Genomic DNA, 23,662 nt, shown 5'->3' on the forward strand with positions numbered 1-23,662 from the left:
TAAAGAGAACAAGTCCGAGTGATGCAGAAGGGAGTAAGAAAAAGAGGGCTTAGACAGGGAAGGCCTTTTGGAGGCGAGTCAGAGGATCTGGGTACTAATCCTGGCTCTGCCACTTGTCTGCTGGGTGACCTCTGGCAAGTCATTTCACTTCTCCGGGCCTCGGTTACCTCATCCGTCAAATGGGGGTTAAGACTGGGGGCCCTGTATGGGACATGGACAGTGATAAGGCTGGTTACCTTGTATCTACCCTAGCGCTGAGTACCGTTACCACAAAAACAAATTCCAACAGAGAAAGAGACTCTGGAGTGATTCAATTAGAAACATTTTATTTAAGAATACCGATTGACACAGGAGATGGATTTAACTCATGGAATCGTGTGGATGGACACCAGTTACATCGTGAAGTGCAATTAGTTTCATCGACATTTATTTGGCACTGGCCACAGAATGCTGTAAACAATATCACTTTATTATGCTTAGGTATGTAGTGTTCCCTAGGTCATTTTTCAACCGCGATCTGATAAATACATATCTATATATATACCGCACGTATATATAGATATAAATGTATATATATATATATAGCAGTGCACAATTTTACATGGTTACTGAGTGTCAGTAAAAATTATAAAAAACACCCATTTATAATAAAAGTGAGGATGTGATAATCACTGGACCTTGGATTCTGTAAAAGTACAAGACTTGCTAGTGACGTTTACTAAAATCTACTGCACTGATATGTTTTCGGAACTAATTTCCAGCTCGTGGGCAAATGAAGCGCACCCTCACCTGATTTGCTCTGAACTTCAGCACGCCTGCTCCGTCCGAGACAACGTCAGTCTTTCACAAGCCTGCGTCTTTGGACAGGTAAAGGATTTTTCTTCCGACTTCCCACCGGTTATTTTTTCCCCCACAGGGGTCCATTTTAAGGTACACCCTATCCTTTAATTATTTGTCAATCCGTCTGTGTTGCTTTACTCCAGAATAAAACAGGTGTTCCTTGGCTCTCTAACGAATGAAAACAGAATAAGATCACGTGCCAGAACCGTGGCAGCATCCCCTAAGACAGCTCTAAAGGGGTGGGACAGTAGAATCCTCGGAAATGGCACACGGAGATCATCGGACCCAAGGGGCCGAGCCCAACAGAACTAGCTGGGAAAGCTTGGGAGACTCTAAAACATTCTCACACATGGGAAAATTGGCTGGCTCCTGGGCCCTTAACAAAAAATACCTGCGGAGTCTCTGGGTGAAATGTTAAAGGAAGCCAGGGGTTTGATTCTCGCCCATTCTTCTGAATGGGAATGTTGTCGAAGCAGCTTGGCGCTAGACCTCACGGTGAATCAGTCAGCGAGATCCAGGGAGATTAGCCAGAACACCAACTAGCCATTTCTTTCTCTAACCATTAGCTACCGCTCCCTCTGGATGGAACTACTTAGGAAAATAATTGTCTATAGTGAATCTGTCGGTTCAAAATATTTCTAAAACTCAGCAGTGCTCACTGGCTTGGGAAATTGTTCCTGGTCCAACCCAATTAGGCAAAAAGAGTATAAACACTTAGTACAGTGCTCTGCACCCAGTAAGCACTCAATAAATACGATTGAATGAATGAATGAAACCAACACTGGCATAGAGTCATCAAATCCATCTTAAGAAAATATCTTTCCAGATGATCGGAATGGCACATAGAGTGGAGCCCCACAAAACAGAAACCCAGAGACACACAGGTGGCTGTGCCCCATTTACAGCCCAGGTGCACATAGCAAATAAATCTCTCGGATACGGGGGCTTCTCTCTAGAAGAAATCTCAGCAAGCGACACACTCGCTCCGCAGAGCTCCGCAGATATGAAGCAGTCGAGAAAGGTAGATGGGGTGCGTTAGTGGACAGTGGAAGAAAACTCCCCCCTCGCTCCCTCCCGGACAGGTTATCGGTGCCAAGAGGACTAAGCGGACCCGCAGTCTCGGAATCCACCCACTCCCGACTGGAATCGCTGGCGGGGTTGGGGGTCTGAGGTGGTCCGGGACCTTTGCCCTGAGGCTTCAGGTTCCTGCCTCTCTTCTCTCACGGCCCTCTTTACCCTTAACTCCGGAGGAAGTGCTGGAGATCCTGGAGGAAGGCTCAAGGGTCTTGGAACCTGGCCCCCTCCCCTCCACCTTCCTAAACCCAAATGGGAAAACTCAAACAATGGTGCCTTTTGACCTCCGTGCCAACAACCAGCAGGGCAAGGCAGAGCAGGACAAAAGGGCAACTCTCCTCTCTCCAATGCTCCCTCTCCCAAGCCCTTCACTTTTCCATCCTGATCCTCTTGCCCCCTAAGGGCTTTACCTTGATCCGACAATTTTCCTTCCTGGGGATGGATAAGAATGATCCCTCTTTCGCAATTGGAAAAACTGAGGGCAGAAATTAAGGAAGCGTCTTGGGCTCCAGAGAAATTTGGTAGCCAAATTGGACTAGAACCCAGTAGTTCCCCTCTGCCCTCCCCTTCCTCCCTTCTTGGAAGGGCTCGATCCTCTAACGAATTCCAAAGATAAATGTTTTGGGGGGTCGGGGTCGGCGAAATGGGGAAGCTGCCAACCCCTGGGTCCCAACTCTTACAGAAATTTCCCATTTCAACCAGAAGGTTTCTTTGGCTAGTGGGGCACAAAACAACAAAACCAACTTCAATCTCCCCGCCCCCCACCCTCCACAGCGACAAACAGAAACAAACCCACCCAAACTACCACCGAGCTTATGGATTCACCTTTTGTATTGGAAGTGAAAACATGAATTAGGCAAACTAATCAGACCGGTCATTCTGGCCCCCTGGGCCTGGTCGGGGCGCTGGGAATATATGCCCGATTACTTGAAGTCTGCTAGGATGTCACTGAAAATGTTGAGGAACAGGTGAGCGTGGTGATCCCTGAAGATCAGCATCGGGCGGAAACGGATGGATCTATCGCCACAGCCCCCGAGCACAACACCTGCAGGCAGAGAAGGCGTGTGAGGGAGGGACGGAGCACCTGGGTCCTAATCCCAGTCCTGCCGCTTGCCCGCTGTGTCAGCTTGGGCAAGTCGCTTCACTTCTCTGGGCCTCAATTACCTCATCTGTCAAATGGGGACTGAGACTATGAGTCCCAAGTGGGACAGGGGCTGTGTCCTACCTGATTTGCTTGTATCCACCTCAGTGTTTAGTACAGTGCGCATAGTAAGCACTTAACAAGGACCACAATTATTATTAACCATTATACATGCTCTTCCTCTTAGCCCAAGAGCCCCAGGTGAGACGGAAACCATGTCTGACCTGATGATCTTGTATCTTAGTGCAGTGCTGACACATCATAAGCGTTTAACGAATGCCACAGTTGTTGCTTTTATTGTGGTGAGTAACTTCCCCACTGCACTTGGGAGGGAAATGAATCCTCACTGAATCCTGAGACCATGGTGAAAGTAGCCACAGTAGGGATAAGGGGAGGTTCAGGCCCCAACTCAGGATATGGATGCTGAAGTGATTTATTGTATTTATTTCCCTAATCGCCCCACTTTTTGCATTTTTTTTGCAGCCCCGAATCAGGGAGAGGGGCTATCGCATGAGAAATTAAGGTAAGCAGATACTTGTGGGTCATCTCTTTGCCCTCTCCCAAGTGTTGAATTGTACCTTCCAAGCGCTTAGGACAGTGCTCTGCACACTGTAAGTGCTCAATAAATACAATTGAATGATTGAATGAATGAATGCTGCATGCCATATGACCTCAATAAATTGCTCCCATCCCTTTCTCCTCTTCCTGCCCGGAGCAGAGGTCAAGATAGCAGCACAAGCAGCTGTACTTATGTGGTTAACACAAAGGGCAGGTCTCATAAAATCTCTTGAGCAATTTGAGTTTCATCAAAAACAGCCAAAGCCAATGCCCAGCATCCTGGTTTATGGACACTGAAAGAGGAAGAAAAAATCACCACCCTTCCCTGGAACAAACCTGTCTCTGGTGTCACTGTGTTCTGACCTTTCCTTCTCCAAAATGAGGAGTGAGGCAATTATACGCATCAGTGCGGTCATCCAGTCCGACTCCAGTCTGCCTGTGGACTTTCCTAGTTTATTTCTATGTACCAGACACTGTACTAACTGCTGGGGTAGATTCAAATTAATCAGGTTGGACATGGCCCCTGTCCTACATGGGGCATACAGTCGTAATCCCCACTTTACACATGAGGTAACTGAGGCACCAAGAAGTGAAGCGACTTACCTGAGGTCACACAACAGTAAAGTGGTGGAGCCGGGATTAGAATCCTGGTCCTTCTGACTCCTAGGCCTGTGCTTTATCCACTAGGCCATGCTGCTTCGCAGTTGACATTCCCTCCACTGGCTTGTCACTTTCTTTTGACAGCACAGGTCAGTAAATAAGACTCATCCTGATCCCTTCAATCAGTGGTTGGTTTATCCAGTATAAACCTGGGTCTCACCCCAAAGGCCAAATGAGGTTTCCCGTCCTCGGTGAGAACCCTGGCTCTGGGGCATTTGGCATGAAACAGGCTCAAGAGAGGAAGGCGAGGGGGTATGGAATTATTTGTGGGTGCTAGGAGGGGAACCACCTGCACTCGAAAGGTTTGGAGGGGAACGACCACTAGCCGTGAGAGGCCAGACCTACAGACTTCTCTCTTGTTCCCAAAGCTGGCCGGGGAGTGCCCGAACTGAGCTAAGCTGAGTCCAGGGGGATATCGTCTCTCTGACCCTGATCTTTCACCCACGTCCTGCCTCTGGCCAGGAATGCCCTCCATCCTCAAATCTGACAATGACTCTCCCCCGCTTCAAAGCCTTATTAAAGGTGCATCTCCACCAAGAAGCCTTCCCTAAGCCCTCCTTTCCTCTTCTCCCACTCTCTTCTGCGTCACTCTGACTTGATCCCTTGATTCATTATCCCCCCTCCAAGCCCCACAGCACTTACGTGCAAAGCAGTAATTTATTTATTTCTATTAACATCTGTCTCTCCCTCTCAACTGTAAGCTTACTGTGGACATGGGATATTTCTTTTATTGTTCTATTGTACTCTCCCAAGTTTAGTACGGTGCTCTGCATACAGTAAGTGCTTAATAAATACAACTGACTGACTGAGTGAACCAGCCTGGAGGAACTGCCCTCCTCTCCTCCATGCAGCATTCTCAGGGAACACCAGGCTCCCAGATAACCCACCCAGGCTCAATTTTCGAAGGGGCCTGTGACCCCTGGCATTGGGGATCTCTTCCCCCTGATGGCCCTAGCTTTCACCAAGACGCAGAGGAGCCACGAGGATCCCTCCCCTCATCCCACCCCTCGACTGCTCGGAGAGGCCCTGCTGCCATCTCCACGCTGGGACAAGGACAATCCACACTCAGACACCACCACAGACAAAAGCTGAAACAACAACCAACGTAAACCAAACCTTTGTTTCGAGCTACTAAAATGAGCTTGTTCCTTGTCGAATCGTCCGGAGTGTCAAATGAGCAGAAAGTTCCTCGCCCCCTCACTCTGCTAATGAGATGTGGGTACCGGGCCTGGAAGAGATGGAAAAGCTTTGGGGTGTCACAGTTCCCCACAACCCCCTGGGTAGAGGTTATTATGATTATTATTATTAAGTGCTGTTGAGTCATTTCCGAATCATAGTGACTCCATGGATATATTTTTCGAGATATATATCAGGCAAAAACTCCTCACCCTCAGCTTCAAGGCTCTCCATCCCCTCGCCCCCTCCTACCTCACCTCCCTTCTCTCCTTCTACAGCCCAGCCCACACCCTCCACTCCTCTGCCACTAATCTCCTCACTCTGCCTTGTTCTTGCCTGTCCCACCGTCGACCCACGGCCCACATCATCCCCTTGGCCTGGAATGCCCTCCCTCCACACATCTGCCAAGCTAGCTCTCTTCCTCCCTTCAAAGCCCTACTGAGAGCTCACCTCCTCCAGGAGGCCTTCCCAGACTGAGCCCCCTCCTCCCCCTCCCCACTCCCCCCGCCTTACTTCCTTCCCCTCCCCACAGCACCTGTATATATGTATATATATTTGTACATATTTATTACTCTATTTATTTATTTATTTTATTTGTACGTATTTATTCTAATTATTTTATTTTGTTTATTATTTTGTTTATTTTGTTTTGTTCTCTGTCTGCCCCTTCTAGACTGTGAGCCCACTGTTGGGTAGGGACCGTCTCTATATGTTGCCAACTTGTACTTCCCAAGCGTTTAGTACAGTGCTCTGCACACCGTAAGCGCTCAATAAATACGATTGAATGAATGAATGAATATATTTTCTCCAGAATGTCCTGTCCTCTGCCATAATCCGCAACCTCTCTAATGGTTTTTCTGTTATCGTTGTCTCTATCTACCTATCTAGCTGCCAGTCTGCCTCTTCCACGTTTTCCCTGGACTTTTCCTAGCATTAGTGTCTTCTCCAGAGAATGAGGCCTCCTGATTATGTGTCCAAAATATACTACTCTAATTCGAGTCATTTGGCCTTCCAAAAGACCACTTTGGTTTCATTTGCTCTTAAATCCATTTGTTTGTCTTTCGGGAGGTCCACGATATTTGCAAAAGCCTTCTCCAACACCACATTTCAGAAGAGTCATTGTTCTTTCTATCCAGTTTTTTCACTGTCCAGCTTTTGATCCACACATTGTGACTGGAAACACCACAGAATTGACAATTCTTGGGTGGAGCTATGGGGCCCTTAAATCCGGGATGAGCTCCCAGGTTGGGAACACGATTAGGATCTGGGAGAACAGAACACGCTTTCCGACTGAAAACCACTTGGACCGCCATAAAGGGATTAGTTAGAAATAGCTTGGCCTAGTGGATAGAGTCCGGGCCAGGAGGACCTGGGTTCTAATCCCGGCTCTGCCACTTCTCTGCTTTGTGACCTTGGGCAAGTCACTTACTTTCTCTGTGCCTCTGTTCCCTCCTCTGTAAAATGGGGATTAAGTCTGTGAGCCCTGTGTGGGACAGGGATTGTGTCCAACCTGATTAACTTGCATCCACGCCAGCATTCAGTACAGTGCTTGGCATATAGCATAAAAAGAGAATGCATATAGCATAAAAAGAGAAGCAGCGTGGCTCACTGGAAAGAGCACGGGCTTTGGAGCCAGAGGTCATGGGTTCGAATCCCAGCTCTGCCACATGTCTGCTGTGTGACCTTGGACAAGTCACTTAACTTCTCTGAGCCTCAGTTACCTCATCTGTAAAATGGGGATTAAGACTGTGAGCCCCACGTGGGACAACCTGATCACTATGTATCCCCCCAAGCGCTTAGAACAGTGCTTTGCACATAGTAAGCGCTTAACAAATGCCAACATTATTATTATTATTATTAAGCGCTTAATAAATGCCATTATCATCATCATAAAAAAAAGGTCAGCAAAATTGAGGGGTTTTAGTGAGTGGCACGAGCCTAATACCAGGCTTCCGACCAAGTTCTTTCAAGCTGCATTTGTCCCCTACACGCCACGTGCGAGCTTTTGTCAACCAGGCAGTGGCCCCCCAAATGTCTCTGGGTAGCGTACATATCCCTGCGGGCCCCCTGCACTGTGAGGGCTGCTTGGGTGGAATTTATCCCCATGATTTGATTCAGGGCTATTCAACTTTGGCTAGAAACTGTATTCTCTTTACACTGCCACCATTCAACTTGACTAATCCTTCCCTTCACAATCTTCTGCCCTCCATTCCAACCCTGACCCACCCCCCTCATCCCTCAGCTCCCACAGAGGCAGACTCTCGGGGAACCAGAGGTGAGGGAGGAGAGTGGCAGCTACTACAGTCCGCGAGAAGCCCGAGGCTTAGGGGATAGAACACGGGCCTGAGAGGTTCTAACCCCGGCCCTGCTGTGTGACCTTGGGCAAGTCACTTCTCTTCTCTGTGCCTCACTGCCCTCCTCAGTAAAATGGAGATTAAGACAGCAAGCCCTGCGTGGGACAGGGACTGTGTCCAACCCAATTACATAATTACCTTGTATAATAATTCTGGTATTTGTTACTTTCTGTGTGAAAGGCACTGTACTAAGTGCTGGGGAGGATACAAGCAAACCGGGTTGGACACAGTCCCTGTCCCACATGGGGTTCACAGTCTTCACCCCCATTTTGCAGATGAGGAAACTGAGGTCCAGAGAAGTGAAATGACTTGCCCAAGGTCACATAGCAGACAAGCGGCGGAGCCCCCAGTGCTTAGTATGGTGCCTGGCACATAGTAAGTGCTTAACAAGTACCACGATTATTATTACTAACAATAGTAATAATGAAAGAAAAATTGCTCCTGCTGCCACTGACTTCCCAGAGATTTTTGGGGTTTTTTTTATGGTATTTGTTAAGTGCTTACTATACGCCAGGCGCTGTTTTAAGTGCTGGGGTGTAATCACATTGGACACTGTCCCTGTCCCACTTGGGGCTCACAGTCTTAATCCTCATTTTACAGATGAGGGAACCGAGGCCCAGAGAAGTGAAGGGAGTCACCTAAGGTCACACAGCAAATAGGTGACAAAGCAGAACCCAGAGAGCTTACAGATTAGAGGGGGAGACAGATATTAATATGAATTTCCTCTTCTCCCACTCCCTTCTGCATCACCCTTGCACTTGGAATTGTACCTTTTATTCACCCCTCCCTCAGGCCCACAGATCTTATGTACATATCCTTAATTTATTTGGTTCTGTTCTCTGTCTCCCCCTTTTAGACTGTGAGCCCACTGTTGGGTAGGGACTGTCTCTATGTGTTGCCAATTTGTACTTCCCAAGCGCTTAGTACAGTGCTCTGCACATAGTAAGCGCTCAATAAATACGATTGATTGATTGATTGATTAATTTATTTATCTATGTTAATGTCTGTCTCCCCCTCTAGACTGTAAGATCACTGTGGGCAGGGGACTAGTCTACCAAATGTTATATTGTACTCCCTTATGTACATGGCTCAGTGGAAAGAGCACGGGCTTTGGAGTCAGAGGTCATGGGTTCGAATCCCAGCTCTGCCGCATGTCTGCTGTGTGACCTTGGGCAAGTCACTTAACTTCTCTGAGCCTCAGTTACCTCATCTGTAAAATGGGGATTAAGACTGTGAGCCCCACGTGGGACAACTTGATCACCTTGTATCCCCCCCAGCACTTAGAACAGTGCTCTGCACATAGTAAGCGCTTAACAAATGCCATCATCATCATCATCATCATCATCATAGTACAAGTGCTCTGCACACAGTAAGTGCTCAATAAATATGACTGATTGATTTCAGCAGCAGAGAAATTCTGTCCTCAAGTGGAATCCAGATGAGCAAATCCTAAAGCCAGGGAATCGGAAATGCATCGAGTTTCATCCGGGCTTTAGATGAGGTCAAGGCCAAAGAAACAGAGTCAATATTCTCTGCCCCTTCCCATTCCTACCAGCCTTTCACTCATGCTAAACCCAAGGCATGCAGCATAATTTGTACGGCCATGGTGAGGGAGTGAGACGAATTTCTAGTTTGGATATAATAATAATAATAATAATGTTGGCATTTGTTAAGCGCTTACTATGTGCAAAGCACTGTTCTAAGCGCTGAAGCACTGTTCTAAGCGCTGAAGCACTGTTCTGATGGGCCTATATTGTGATGGGAATGTGAGGAGGCTTTAGCTCCAGGGCAGTAAAGTTGCTTGGTTTTATTGAGTCTCGTAAGCATCTGATACCAGTACAGTGCTCTGCACACAGTAAGTGCTCAATAAATATGACTGAATTGAATGAATGAATACCAGAGCCTCTATTGGAGGAGGAAACAAGACTTCAATTACTGAAAGTTAATATTGCTCCTCCTGAGGCAATCTGCAATGCAGTCCGCAGGGGCGAGAACAAGAGTCATTAACCTGGAAAGTCAAAGATGGAAGCGGGGAACTGAGAAGCAAATATTTCAAAAAAGGCTGCCCTCCACTCTCAGGGCTGAGGTTTGGCTCAGCTGCCTGCTCAACAGATCTGTCAGGCTCTGGATGGAGAGAAGGCAGGATCGTTGGAAAAAATGGCAGCGGTACCACCTGCCCAATGACTGGGATCAATATTTTAGCCCTCAAACGCTGGTCGAGAGCTACTCTAGCCATACAATGAGTTGATCAGTCTTGCCCATGGTTAGCTACATGCCTTGCAATCTGAAACTCGGCATAAACAACTTTGAGCTGGGTTATAAATCTCCAAAGAAAATAAACTGCTGCTGTCATTTCTCCTATTTGCTTGGCTGGAAGATTAAAGAGGAATATGGTGGGAGAAATAGTTTAATCTGTTACAAATTATGTCTGGACACTCTCCTTGCTGTTTGTTTTGATGCAGATCCAATCCAAAGAAAACATAACAAAACCTGAATTTTTTTCTTTCTGCCTCTGTTGGACAGCTCATGAATAAAAGCAACTGTTCATTCATCTCTTACTCTTTGGGTACTGAGTATTTACCCCTCCTTCATTCCCACAGCAATTATGTACATATCTGTAAATTATTAATTTATAGTCACATCTGTCTCCCCCTCTAGACTGTAAGTTCACTGTGGCCTGTGAACGTGTCTACCAACTCTACGCTTCCAAGTGCTTAATACAGTGCTCTGCACATAATAAGTTCATTCAATAATTCGTTTAATCATATTTATTAAGCGCTTACTGTGCGCAGACCACTGTACTAAGCGCTTGGGAAAGTACTACATAACAATAAACAGTGACACTCCCCGTCCACAACGAGCTCACAACCTCGGGGGGAAGAGAGACATTGATACAAATGATAAAATTACAGATATTTACATAAGTGCTGGGGCGGGGGGAAGACCAAATGTGCACGTACCTATAATTCGATTGATATACCCCTCTCCTCAAAAAACTCCTGTGGTTGTCCATCCACTGCTGTATCAAACAAAAACTCCTCACCTTTGGCTTTAAAGCAGTCCATCACCTTGCCCTCTCCTATCTCACCTCACTTGTCTCCTTCTACAACCCAGCCTACACATTTGCTCCACTACTGCTAACCTTCCCACGTGCTTCAATCTCACCTATCTCACCACCGAACCCTAGCCCACTTCCTGCCTCTGGCCTGGATCGCGCTCTCTCCTCAAATCTGACAATTTCTATCCCCCACTTCAAAGCCTCATTGAAGGCACAACTCCTCCAAAAAGCCTTCCGAGACTAAGTCCCACCTTTCCTCATCTCCCATTCCCTTTTGTGTCACCCTGACTTGCTTCCTTTGCTCTTCCCCAATCCCAGCCCCACATCACTCATGTACATATCTCTAATTTATTTATTTGTACTGATGTCAGTCTCCCTGCCTCTAGACTGTGAGCTTGTTGTGGACAGGGAATGTCACTGTTTATTGTTGTACTGAACTTTCCCAAGTGCTTAGTTTAGTGCTCTGCACACAGTAAGTGCTCCATAAATACAGTTGAATGAATGAATGACTATCGGTAAACATTGGCAAGATTAATTATTTCCCTCCTCTGTTTCTGGCACAAATGGCAAGATAGCTTCCCAGACTGTGTTCTTCTTTGCTCCACTGCCAATTGTCAGCTGTGTGACTTTGGGCAAGTCACTTAACTTCTCTCTGCCTCAGTTACCTCATCTTTAAAATGGGGATTAAGACTGCGAGCCCCCCATGGGACAACCTGATCACTTTGTAACTTCTCCAGCGCTTAGAACAGTGCTTTGCACACAGTAAGTGCTTAATAAATGCCATTATTATTATTATTATTATAGCCAGATGAGAAAGATCCAACTCAAAGTTCCCATTCCTCATTTCAGCTGGGGATAATAATAATGATGGTATTTGTTAAATACTTACTATGTTACAGACAATATACAAAGTGGTGTGGTGGATACAAGCAAATCAAGTTGGACACAGTTCCTGTTCCACATGGGGCTCACAATCTCAATCCACATTTTCCAGATGAGGTAACTGAGGCCCAGAGAAGTGAAGTGACTTGCCCCAGGTCACACAAGGCCTCAGGCCTCCGGCATTGCATCTTCTAAAGCATTACCTGCAAATCCAGGAGCCCGGTCAACAACGCTTTCCCTGCATGGACCGCGTTATTCAGGAGGTCCTCCCTTTTAATGACGTTGATGACTTCAGCAAGCAGCAGATTCTTGGAAGGGTCTCCAAGCCAAGTATTAAAAATTCGAAAAGGCTTAAAGAAAAGGGAGAGAGGATAAGGAACTGCTTGGGAAGATTGAACTCAACCAACAACCCTGCCCTGACCTGAAGGAAACCTGAGGCATTTCTTGACTCCCCCACCAGAAAACGTAAAACCAAAATGGGATGAAGGATATTCGCCTTGGGCGGGTAGCTCGGAGAATCTATTCTGAGTGCTGAGAGAACTTGAGCTGGGAAACAGTGTTGTCTAGTGGATAGAGCTCGGGCCTGGGAGTCTTTTCGAATCCTGGTTCTTCCACTTGCCTGCCGTGTGACCTTGGGCCAGTCACTTTGGTTTTCTGAGACTCAGTTTTCTCCTTTATAAACTGGAGATTAAATCCTACTCCATCCTATCTAGACTACAGCCCCATGTGGGACAGGGACTGTGCCCAAATTGATTACCTTGTACCTACCCCAGTGCTTAGCACAAGTAAGCACCTAACAAGTATTATTATTGTTATTATTATTACCGAGCCATTGCATGACCAGCTTTTTTATGAGAAGCAGTGTGGCCTAATGGAAAGAGCATGAGCCGGGAGTCAGAGGACATAAATTTTAATCCCAGCTCTGCCACATTCCTGCTGCGTAACTCTGGGCAAGTCACTTCACTTCTCTGTACTTCAGATCCCTCATCTGCAAAATGGGGATCCAATACCTGCTCTTCCTCTTACTTGGGTTGTGATCCCCATGTGGGACCTGATTATCTTGTATCTACCCCAGTGCTTAGTACAGTGTGGTCTGGCTTAGACTGTCAGAATTAGGACTCCTATCCAGACCTAGCGATAGGCGCTCATCCCAAGGCATAGACTCAGGACTCTGCTGTTTCCTCTGGAGAGATACTCCTCTACCGCCCAATGTCTTTGGAGTCCTTCAATGTGTGGGGTTAGATATCACTCCAGGGCAAGAGGAGCCAACAAGGGATCTTGCTGAACGGGGTAAATTGACCTGATTTGGCATTTATGACCATTCCTGGGCTCAAACAAAGGCCTGCCCAGCCCAGTCTTGTTGCCCCAGCTCTTAATACAGTGCCTTGCACATAATAAGCGTTGGACAAGTACCATAATTATTACTGTTACCAAGGTTGCCTGGAGGTACAGTGTGTTGGCTGGCCTCCTGGACATCCCTCCTCATGCTAGGGACTGACCTCTCATTTCCCCACTAAAAGCTCAACAAGCAGTCATCATCCGTGACCGGATTAATCCAGCTAAAGATGCTACTCCAACCCAATTAATCCGGTGAGAGACACTAACCCGACCTTATTTCTGAAACTGCAGTGGATCAGCTCCTGTGCCACACACACACACACACACACACACACACACACACACACACACACACACACACACAAACACCCCAAAAAATCATTCCCAAACACACTGTCTCTTCATAGAGCACTGTTGTCGCTAGAATTCCCACTGGTGTAGTCCACTCAAAAGTAGCCCTCCTGTATTTAACGACCCTGTTTGGAAACGGGTCACCTTTCGTCACCCTCCTCCCTTTTTCTCTCCAGGCAGGCTAGGCCTACAGAAAATGGGCCTCCCTCCAGTACTCCTTGGGTAAGTCACTTCACTTCTCTGGGCTTCAGTTACCTCACCTGTAAAATGGGGATTAAGCCCATAAGCCCCATGTGGGACAGGGACTGTGTCCAACCTGATGACCTTGTATCTACCCCGGTACTTAGGATAGTGCTTGGCGCATAATAAGGGCTCAACAAATACCATCAACAGCACCATTACTCACAGCATTGGGCCGGAACTCCTCCTTGTGAAAGAAGCCTCCGGTCATCATCTTCTTGCTGAAGGAGACCACGTCGGCCGGGTCGTCCAAGCCCCAGTGCTCATGGGCCCAGAACTTCCCAGTGCAGCCGCCTCCGGTCTGCACCTCATCGACCAAAAAGGCACAGCCATGCTGCTTGGAGAGAAACCCAATGTGCTCAGCCGGACAGAGGTGTCTCAATAGTTGAGGAAAATCATTTATGGTAGAAAGCAACATTTCCCAGCAGCAAGAGCCAGCCCTGCCGGGGCCCACGTCTCCAAACGGAAAAGTTGAGGTCATCCCTGAGCTGCTTGTTCTCTAGACTGTAGGCTCCTTGTGGGCAGGGAATGTGCCATTTATTGTTCTACCGTCCTCTCCCAAACATTCACCTCTTCATCAAACAGAAACTCCTGATCGTCGGCTTAAAACACTTAATCAGCTTGCCCCCTCCTACCTTACTATCCTGACTTCCTACTACAATCCAGACTGCACACTTTGCTCATCTAATGCCAACCTACTCACTGTACCTCCATCTCATCTATCTCGCCACCAACCTCTCGCCCATTTCCTGCCTCTGGCCTGGAACGCCCTCCCTCCTCAACTCCAACAGACAAGTACTTTCCCCACCTTCCAAGCCTTATTGAAGGCACACCTCCTGCAAGAGGCCTTCCCAAACTAAGCCTTCGTTTCCTCTTCTCCCACTCCCTTCTGCATTGTCTTTGAACTTGAATTTGCACCTTTTATTCACCCCTTCCTCAGTCCCATGGCACTTATGTACATATCCACAATTTATTTATTTATATTAACGTCTGCCTCCACCTCTAGACCGTACGCTTGTTACAGATGGAGATCGTGTCTGCCGTCTCTGTTATATTGTACTCTCTCAGGAGCTCAGTACAGTGTCCTACACATAGTAAGCATTCAATAAATACCATCGATTGATTGATTATCCTGCATCTGTCTGCCTAGAATAAGCAGGGTGTGGTCACCAAAGTTATCAAAAGGTGAGGTTTCTTCATGGACACTTTGATCTCTTTGGCATTTTTCTGCACACAAATTTGGGAAGCCTTCCGGATTTTTAAGGTCTACTAAAATCAGTCCTCCAAGAAGCCTTCCCTTACTAACCTCTCACCCACCTACCCTATTCACCCTCCTTTCTTCACCCCCTCTGCACTTGCTCCCTAAACGCTGTGATGCTCCCTCAACCTCCATCCACGTCCTTGCCCTCTGCTGCTTCCCCTGTCTGTCATTTGTTTCTTTTAATGTCCATCTCCCCAACTAGACTTCACTGACCTTCCTGGCAATATCTCTCAGCTTCTTAAAGAAATCATCAGAAGCGTGGTTGTCCCCGCCTTCCGACTGAATCGGCTCGACGATTATGCCAGCCACGGTCCTCTTCTTCTTCCGGTACTTCACGATCAGATCTTCCACCTGTAAGTAAGTCAGAGAGGGGGGAGAGGGGCTATTGTCTGCTTCCTGCAGGGGCCCAAGGGGCCCATCACTGGCCCTTATGAATGCCGGATGATGTCTCGAGGGTCTTCGGGGGAAATACGCTGATTTTGCACGATCCCTAGACCATTTTTCCGGCAGGCACCCTTCCCCTGAGCCTTTTGTATTCTCCGCCCAGGCCAATTGTGAGCTGTGGCAGAAGGCAGAAGAAAAGCAGTGTGTGGCCTAGTGGATAGAGCACGGGCTTGGGATTGAGAGGAACCTAAATTCAAATCCCGGCTCCACCACTTGGTCTGCTGTGTGACTTGGGCTAGTCACTTCATTTCTCTGGGCCTCAGTCTCCTCATCTGTAAAATGGGGATTAAGACTGTGAGCCAAATTTGGGACAGGGACTGTGTCCAACCCAATTATCTCGCGCTTAGTATAGTACCTGGCACATAATAAGCACTTTGAAAATATCATTGAAAATAAAAGGAAAGGCTAAAGATTCTGTGCTATAGATTAAAAAACAAAATGAACATATAAGTGTCAGACAGACCAGTACCAGATAGAAGACAGACCAGTGGAAAACTGAACTGTCCAGCATAAAACTGAATGAATGGCCAGCTAATGGCCGGCCCCCTTTGTGAGGAACTCTGGTCTTGGGAACACATAAAATGAGGATTTTTGGAGACCAGATTCATAACCCTGGAGTCCATTCCTACAAGAGGGCCAATATCGTCACTATAATCTGGTTTTACTAAAGCTGTTTTTACTAATAACTAATAGAGAAGCAGCATGGCCTAGCGGATAGAGCACAGCCTGTGAGTCAGAGGACCGGGGTTCTAATCCCAGCTCTGCCATTTGTCAGCTATGTGTGACCTTGGGCAAGTCATTTCACTTCTCTGGGCCTCAGTCTCCTCATTTGTACAATGGGGATTAAGACTGTGAGCCCAATGTTGGACAGGACCAATTATCTGGAGCTTAGTACAGTGCCTGGAACATAGTGCTTAAAAAAATCATAAAAAACAAAAAAAAAACAAGAAAAAAACCCTATTCTGGGTAAGGACACCTTGCCCAGCTTCACCTCCCCATGTTCACGTTCCAGTTCTGAGGTGAGTCAGAGCACAACCCTGTCCTTCCCTCTTCCCCTCCCCTTCTCTCAACTGTTAATAGAAGGCCCCCACATGCATATCATCTTCAGAGAGAGCGTGGAAAAGGACTTCCTGGGATGGTAGGAGGTTCCAGTCAGGGCACCATTCACTTCCTTCAGCTTTCTTAACCTTTGCTACATGGCATGATCCCCTGGTGACTCCCCTGTGTTCTTCTGTCCTCCTCCTCCTCCTCCTCTTCCACCCTCTCCACCTAACTGGGGCAGGGCACAAAGTCCATTACATTAAAAACCAATCCACATGCTTATTTTTAAACCATCAACTTTTCTTGTTGACCCACTGCAGCCTGGAAAGTGGATTCCTTTACAAAATCAGAAGCTTGTGAACAGCTCTTTCCCTATCAGCCTGCTTTGCTGTGATTCTGTGCTGATTTCTTAGAACTCCTCCCCTGAAAGTTACTTAATTCCCCAAATGGTCTTTTCACTTCCTCATCCGCTTTACTCAGCAAACACGACTTTGCTAGGGCTATGCTAGGGCAGAGGCTCAGTGGGGAGGGAGGGCTGGGGAGAGGAGAATTTCAGAAACACTGTTGTTACCTCTTCCAAACAGCGAGCTTCCTCCTGTTGATTCTCTTTCACAAAATCTTCCAGGGGGTACTTCAGCCGGGGAAAAGGAGCAATTGGCCAGTCCAAGGAGGGGATGTCTAGCTTGTGAATGGGTTTTGAGTGAGTGGTAGCTAAGCAACCTAGACACCGAAAAACAAGAATCAGACCCCAGAGCTTGGAGAATTGAGAAGAACATATGTTTAACAAACGAGAATAACAAATAAATCGAGGTTATCAACAGTATTTATGAAGCATTTGCTGCAGGTGAAGTCCTGGGTGAAGCATTTGAGAATAATAATAATAATAATAATAATAATAATAATGATAGCATTGAAATGCTTATGGTGTGCCAGACACTGTACTAAGCACTGGGGTGGATACAGGCAAATCAGGCTGGACACAGTCCCTGTTCGGGCTCACAGTCTCAATCTTCATTTTACAGATGAGATAACTGAGGTCCAGAGAAAGTGAAGTGACTTGACCAGGGTCAAACAGCAGACAAGTGGCAGAGCTGGGATTAGAATTTATGACCTTCTAACTCCCAGGCCTGTGCTCTATACACTATGTCATGCTACTTCTCTAGAACATAGAACAGAAGCAAAAAGCTTAGTCTCTGCCCTCGAGTAGTTTACCGTTTAATGGGGAAGAAAAGTGGATATGATTTCCAAATAGACACTAAAGAGTAAGAGCATAGAAATGAAAGACAAAAGCAAGAATATGCAATTAAATAAAGAGATATGCCCATACCTACTAAGAAAGGATGATACCAGGAAAACAGGTGATTAGTTAGGGAATGCTTTTGGGAAAGAGGGGCCTTTTCAGGAGATTTTGAAGGTGCGGAAAGAGTTCCATGCCAAATTACAAGATAAGTGGAATAGGCTGAAGACTGGAGAGTCATGAGGGAGGAGCACAGTTAGATGGTTATCTTGGGAGGAAAGCAGCAGATAGGGAGCCTTGAAGCCAAAGGTTAGTTTTGATGTGAGAAGAAATAGGTTTAATGGTCTAATGCTGGCAGAAATAGGAATAGGAATAGGAACAGAAATAGGAAAATCATTGGAGATTTCTGAGGTGGTAGATGTTCTGTCCTGAATGGAATTTGAAGATGTCAGGGAGAAGAGGTTGGAGGTAGGGAGAGCAGTAAGGAGGCTAGGGTTTTTTATTTAAATTTTTCTTTCGACAGTACTTGTTAAGCTTTTTTCATTCATTCATTCATTCATTCATTCAATCAATCATCGCACTGTTCTAAGGGTTAGGGGTAGATACAAGGTAATCAGTTTGGATACAATCCATGCCCCACATAGGGCTCACAGTCTTAATCCCCATTATATATTTGAGGTAACTGAGGCCCAGGGAAGTTACATGACTCATCCAAGGTCACACAGCAGACTACTGGTGGAGCTGGAATTAGAACCCAGGTCCTTCTGAGTTCCAGGACCGAGCTCTACCCGCTGGGCCTGGTTGTTGCTTTGTACTTTCCCAAGCACTTAGTAAAGTACTTTGTACACAGTAAGTGCTCAACAAATACAATTGAATGAATGAGTGGGCCATGTTGCTTCTCAATAATCTCAATAATTGCACACTGTTGCAGTAATCCCTTAGGGTTATGCCAGAGTTTAGACTGAGGTGGTGGGTATAGGGGCAGGAAAGAAGGGATGAAATTGTGATATATTCTAAAGGAGGAATTAACAAGATTTAGAGGCCAACTGAATATGAGAGGTATAAGGCAGAGGGCAGTAGGGTCATAAACAGTGATAAGGGAGAAGGTTTAAGAGGGAACAGGTGTCTACTGGAGCAGTTTTTTCCAACTCAGGTATCAATCATAGAAGAGTTTGGGTGTCCCTAAATTGTAGGGACATATAATCTTGAATTTCATCACCAAGCACATGACCAAACATGATCAGTTAGCCCATCAATCATACTTATTGAGCACTTACTGTGTGCGGAGCATTGTACTAAGCACTTGGGTGAGTACAACAGAACAGTATAACTGACATATTCCCTGCCCACAACCAGTTTATTCACTCAATCGCATTTATTGAGCATTACAGTGTGCAGAGCACTGTACTAAGCGCTTGGGAAGTACAAATCGGCAACATTCTAGACGGGGGAGACACACATTAATATAAATAAATAAATCAAAGGGTTGGGGCAGGAGATGTCCCCCAGACTCCCCACTGTGGTTTAGGGGTGAACCTATACAAAGAGAAATGGGGAAGACCTGAGCAGGTTGTGCTAGAATGTCGCAAATTGAGGTCTCGTTCCCATTTAACTATTGTCTTTCTCTGCAAAATTTTAAGAACCAACTTAGAACCAAATAAAGGAGATTTCCTTACCGAAAGTCCTCCCGTGGAATGCACCCATGAAGGAAAGAATACTGTAGTCTGGGCAACCTGGGGGCTGTAACCAGGAGAGAGCTATAAGGCAATGAACCAAGCTCAACTAGATAATAATAATAATAATAATAGTAACTGTGGTATTTGTTAAGTGTCTACTATGGACCAGGCACTGCACTAGGTGCTGGGGTAGATATGAGGTAAACAGGTTGGACACAGTCCATGACCCACATGGGGCTCACAGTCTTCATTCCCATTTTACTGATGAGGTAATAGGCAAGGAGAAGCAAACTGACTTGTCCAAGGTTACGCAGCAGACAAGTGACAGAGCTGGAATTAGAACCCAGGTCCTCTGACTTCTAAGCTGCTGCTAGATGGAAGAATGTCTTCTCTCCAAAGCAGTTTTCCGAGTGGCATTCAACGGAACCAAACAATGGGCATTAGGCTTGGAAAGATACCAAAGCCTTGAAGGGTTGTTTTAACCTCCCAATCAATGAGATTTATTGAGTGCCTACTGTGTGCAGAGCACTGGATTAAGTGCTTGGGAAAGGATAACAGAATTGCTAAACACCATCCCTGCCCTCAAGGAGCTTACAGTGTAAGACCGGGAGACTGACACACTAATATAAGTTACAGCTAGCAGGAAATAATCGAGTACATAAGATAAAGACTGAAGGGGAGAGAGGAGAGAAGGGTGGGGGGAGAAAGGAGACGAAATCTCGAGAATCAGGACATACTTTTCTAACTTAAGAGGGTTCATTTCTCTACAGGAAAACACCTCTGCTGAATTCGGTAGCATGTGACCTTTCAGGAAGAAACATTTAGAGGTCATCTGGCAAATCCTAAATTCCTGATTCAATTCAGAAATTGCCTGAGAGTGGGAAGAGCCCAGCTCCAGTTACCTGGTTAATCATGCAGGACTCTAGCTCCTCCTTGGTGGCACTACCATGACCCCTCTCCTTGTTCTGAAAAAAGAAAAATTAAAAAGGATTTGAGCCCCCAGTGCAAACCGAAGGGTCTCTGGAAGTTGAGGCTGGTGAGCTGTAACATCACCCCACTACACAGCTGGTGATTTCAGAAGGGGACTCAAGAGTTTCTTCAGGTCTCTAACAATAAGCATTCTAACACTCGTTAAGTGGTTTTATGTGTCCAGCACATCAGGTTGGTTGGACACAGTCCCTGCCCGACATGGGATTCACAGCTTAAGGGGGAGGTGGGACAGGTACTGAATTCCCAATTTACAAATGAGGAAACTCAGGCACAGAGAAATAGAGTGACTTGTCCAAGGTCACCCAGCTGGTAAGTAACAGAACCAGGATTAGAACCTACTTCTTCCAAATCTCAGTCCTTTGCTCCTACCACTAGGCCATGTTGGAAGCAGCCTTTCTGGGACATGTTTGGGACACGGGCAGGTTTGACAAACTAGGGACTGGGATTGAGGTCTGGATGAGCTCCTAGGCAGTAGCAATAGTATTTATTAAGCACTTACCGCGTGCAGAGCACTCTGCTAACTGCTGAAAAAGAATACAAAGGTGAGAATAAGACCTGGTCCCTGTCTCTCCTAGGCAGGGGTGTGTGTTTGTGTGTAACTTACCCTGTACCACATGAATATGGTTTTGAAGGCATTTTCATTGGAGCAGGATCCACAGGCCATGGTGACGATCTGGGATAGCCCTTTGGGTGCCACCTGGGAAAGACCCAGACAAACTGAGATGTGACCGCTGATCGTGGGGGGAAAATAAACCCCAAACACTTGTTTTCCCCACTAATGATAATAACTGTGGTATCTGTTGAGCGCTTACTATGTGCCAAGCACTGTACTGAGCGCTGGGGTGGATACAAGTTGATTGAGTTGGACACAGTCCCTGTCCCACGCGGGGCTCACAGTTTCAATCCCCATTCTACAGATGAAGGAACTGAGGCACAGAGAAGTGAAGTGACTTGACCAAGGTCACACAGCAGACAAGTGGAGGGGCCGGGATTAGAACCCAAGACCTTCTGACTCCCAGGCTTGTGCAGTATCCCACGCTGCTTCTCACTACCTGAGTCTTTCCCACAGGGCAAGTAAATCTGTGAGTGGATGCCAAACCCATGCGCTTTATTGGACTACCAGCCCTGTCTGCCATCTCCAGTAGGTTAATGAACCATTCTTATATGTCAGCCTCTTCACTCACCTCTTCATCAGTTGGCACCTTGCAAGTCGGCTTTTATTGACAGTTTTGAAAGATTTCTGGTTCCGTGGCCACAACCACCACCACCACCACCACCATTCATTCAATCATAATAATAATAATGATGGCATTTATTAAGCGCTTACTATGTGCTGTTCTAAGCACTGGGGAGTGTTACAAGGTGATCAGGTTGTCCCATGGGTGGGCTCACAGTCTTAATTCCCATTTTACAGATGAGGTAACAGGCACAGAAAAGTTGAATGACTTGCCCAAAGTCACACAGCTGACAATTGGCAGAGCCGGGATTTGAACCCATGACCTCTGACTCCAAAGCCCGGGCTCTTTCCATTGAGCCACGCTGCTTCTCAGTCATATTTATTGAGCGCTTTCTGTGTGCAGAGCACTGCACTAAGCACTTGGGAGTGTACAATACAACAATACACTTTAAAAAAATTTAAAAAATACAACACTTTACTCACTGAAAGCAAGGATTCCTTGAGCTTGTCAGGAAAATTTTCTGGGGGCAAGATTCCCAGGGCAGGTCTGTTGATAAAAGTGCTCTGGAAAAAATAAAACAGGGAGAAAAATCGTCATTTTTCTAGTTTTAACCCTAAAATCTTCAACCCAACCATCAGAAATGTTTTAACTGCTCATTTGTCCAGAGAAGAGGTTTTGTAAATGAAATGGTTGCAGCTTTCATGTTAACCCCAAAATGGAAAACTATTTGCCTTCCTGTTGTACTTTCCCAAGTGCTTAGTACAGTGCTTTGCACACAGTAAGTGTCCAATAAATATGACTGAATGAATGAATGCTTCAATGCTAATAACAACTGTCACATCAGTTAAGTGCTTAATATGTGCCAAGTACTGTATTAAATGTGGGTTAGGTACTATACAATCAGCTGAGACACAGTCCCTGACCCACGTGGCAGTCACAGTCTGCGGAGGAGAGAGAACAGAAGTTTAATCCTAATTTTACAAATGAAGAAACTGAGACCCAGAGAAGTTAAGACCCTTGCCCTAGGTCACACAGCAGGCAATTGGCAAAGCTGGAATTAGTACCTAGGTCTCCCAGCTTCCAGTCAATCTATCAACCGTATTTATTGGGTGCTTACTATGTGCAGAGCCCTGTGCTAAGTGCTTGGGAGAGTACAATATAACAGAGTTGGTAAACACATTTGCTATCCACAGTGAGCTTAGTCCTGTGCTCTTTCCAACAGGCCACACTCTTTCTTAATCATCTCTGAGGGCAGCTTTGACTTGGGAAATTTGACAATTCCATTTTCTCACACTTTATTTTCCAAACCACATGAATCCACTGGGTCAGGATTTACTGTTTTTGACAGAAAGTTCATTACCAAGTTGTCCCTTGCAGTTGTTTCTAGAGTATAATACCATCACCTAGCAGTTTATCAGGTTTCCTGTTAAACTGAAAGAAAAGCCAAATGCAGACTGAAAACTAAATTCACCTGCCTATTCAGACACCCCTGCAAGGAGTATAAAACCATCACCTCATAGTTAACCAGGCTTCCATTTAAACTGAATGAAAAGCCAAGTATAAACCGAAAAATAAACTCACCTGCCAATTCAGACACCCCTGCAAGGAGTATAAAACCATCACCTCATAGTTAACCGGGCTTCCATTTAAACTGAATGAAAAGCCAAGTATAAACCGAAAAATAAACTCACCTGCCTATTCAGACACCCCTGCAGAGAGTATAATACCATCACCTAGTAGTTAATCAGATTTCCTTTTAAACTGAAAGAAAAGTGAAGTACAAACTGAAAAATTAACTCACCTGCCTATTCAGGAATCCCTATAAAAGAGGACTAACCCTTTCAGTTCAGAACCCCTTGATGTTACTAAATGCAGGTCCACTCCTGATTTTAAAATGCTATTTGTTAAGTGCTTACTTAACAGTGTCAAACACTGTTCTAAGCACTGGGGCAGGCATATGGTAAGATACGGTTCCTGTCCAGAATGAACCTCACGGTCTAAGTTTGAGGGAGAACAGGTATTTAATCCCCAGTTTACAGCTGAGGAAGCTGAGGCCCAGAGAAGTGATTTGCCCAAGGTCACACAGCAAGCAGTTGGCAGAGCTGGGATTAGCACCCAGATCCTGTGACCCCCCAAGCTCTTTCCACTGGGTCATGCTGCTTC

The 23,662-nt window shown here is 46.1% G+C and overlaps 1 protein-coding gene across 1 annotated transcript in view; it reads right to left on the bottom strand.

Annotated features, from left to right (window-relative positions):
- Window positions 1-305: 305 nt before the first annotated feature.
- The window catches only part of ABAT (4-aminobutyrate aminotransferase), a 73,398-nt gene continuing 50,041 nt past the window's right edge, over window positions 306-23,662 (bottom strand). The window contains exons 7-16 of the mRNA XM_038762569.1: window positions 21,982-22,062; window positions 20,926-21,018; window positions 20,234-20,296; window positions 19,332-19,395; window positions 16,990-17,138; window positions 15,147-15,284; window positions 13,839-14,006; window positions 11,947-12,093; window positions 5,390-5,501; window positions 306-2,959 (exon numbers count right to left, since the gene is read on the bottom strand). Coding sequence (XP_038618497.1) covers window positions 2,838-2,959; window positions 5,390-5,501; window positions 11,947-12,093; window positions 13,839-14,006; window positions 15,147-15,284; window positions 16,990-17,138; window positions 19,332-19,395; window positions 20,234-20,296; window positions 20,926-21,018; window positions 21,982-22,062 — 1,137 coding nt within the window. The 3' untranslated portion in view covers window positions 306-2,837. The remainder of the gene's footprint in view (window positions 2,960-5,389; window positions 5,502-11,946; window positions 12,094-13,838; window positions 14,007-15,146; window positions 15,285-16,989; window positions 17,139-19,331; window positions 19,396-20,233; window positions 20,297-20,925; window positions 21,019-21,981; window positions 22,063-23,662) is intronic.

This window comes from Tachyglossus aculeatus, chromosome 21 (assembly GCF_015852505.1).
Source record: "Tachyglossus aculeatus isolate mTacAcu1 chromosome 21, mTacAcu1.pri, whole genome shotgun sequence".
NCBI classification, from domain to species: domain Eukaryota; kingdom Metazoa; phylum Chordata; class Mammalia; order Monotremata; family Tachyglossidae; genus Tachyglossus; species Tachyglossus aculeatus.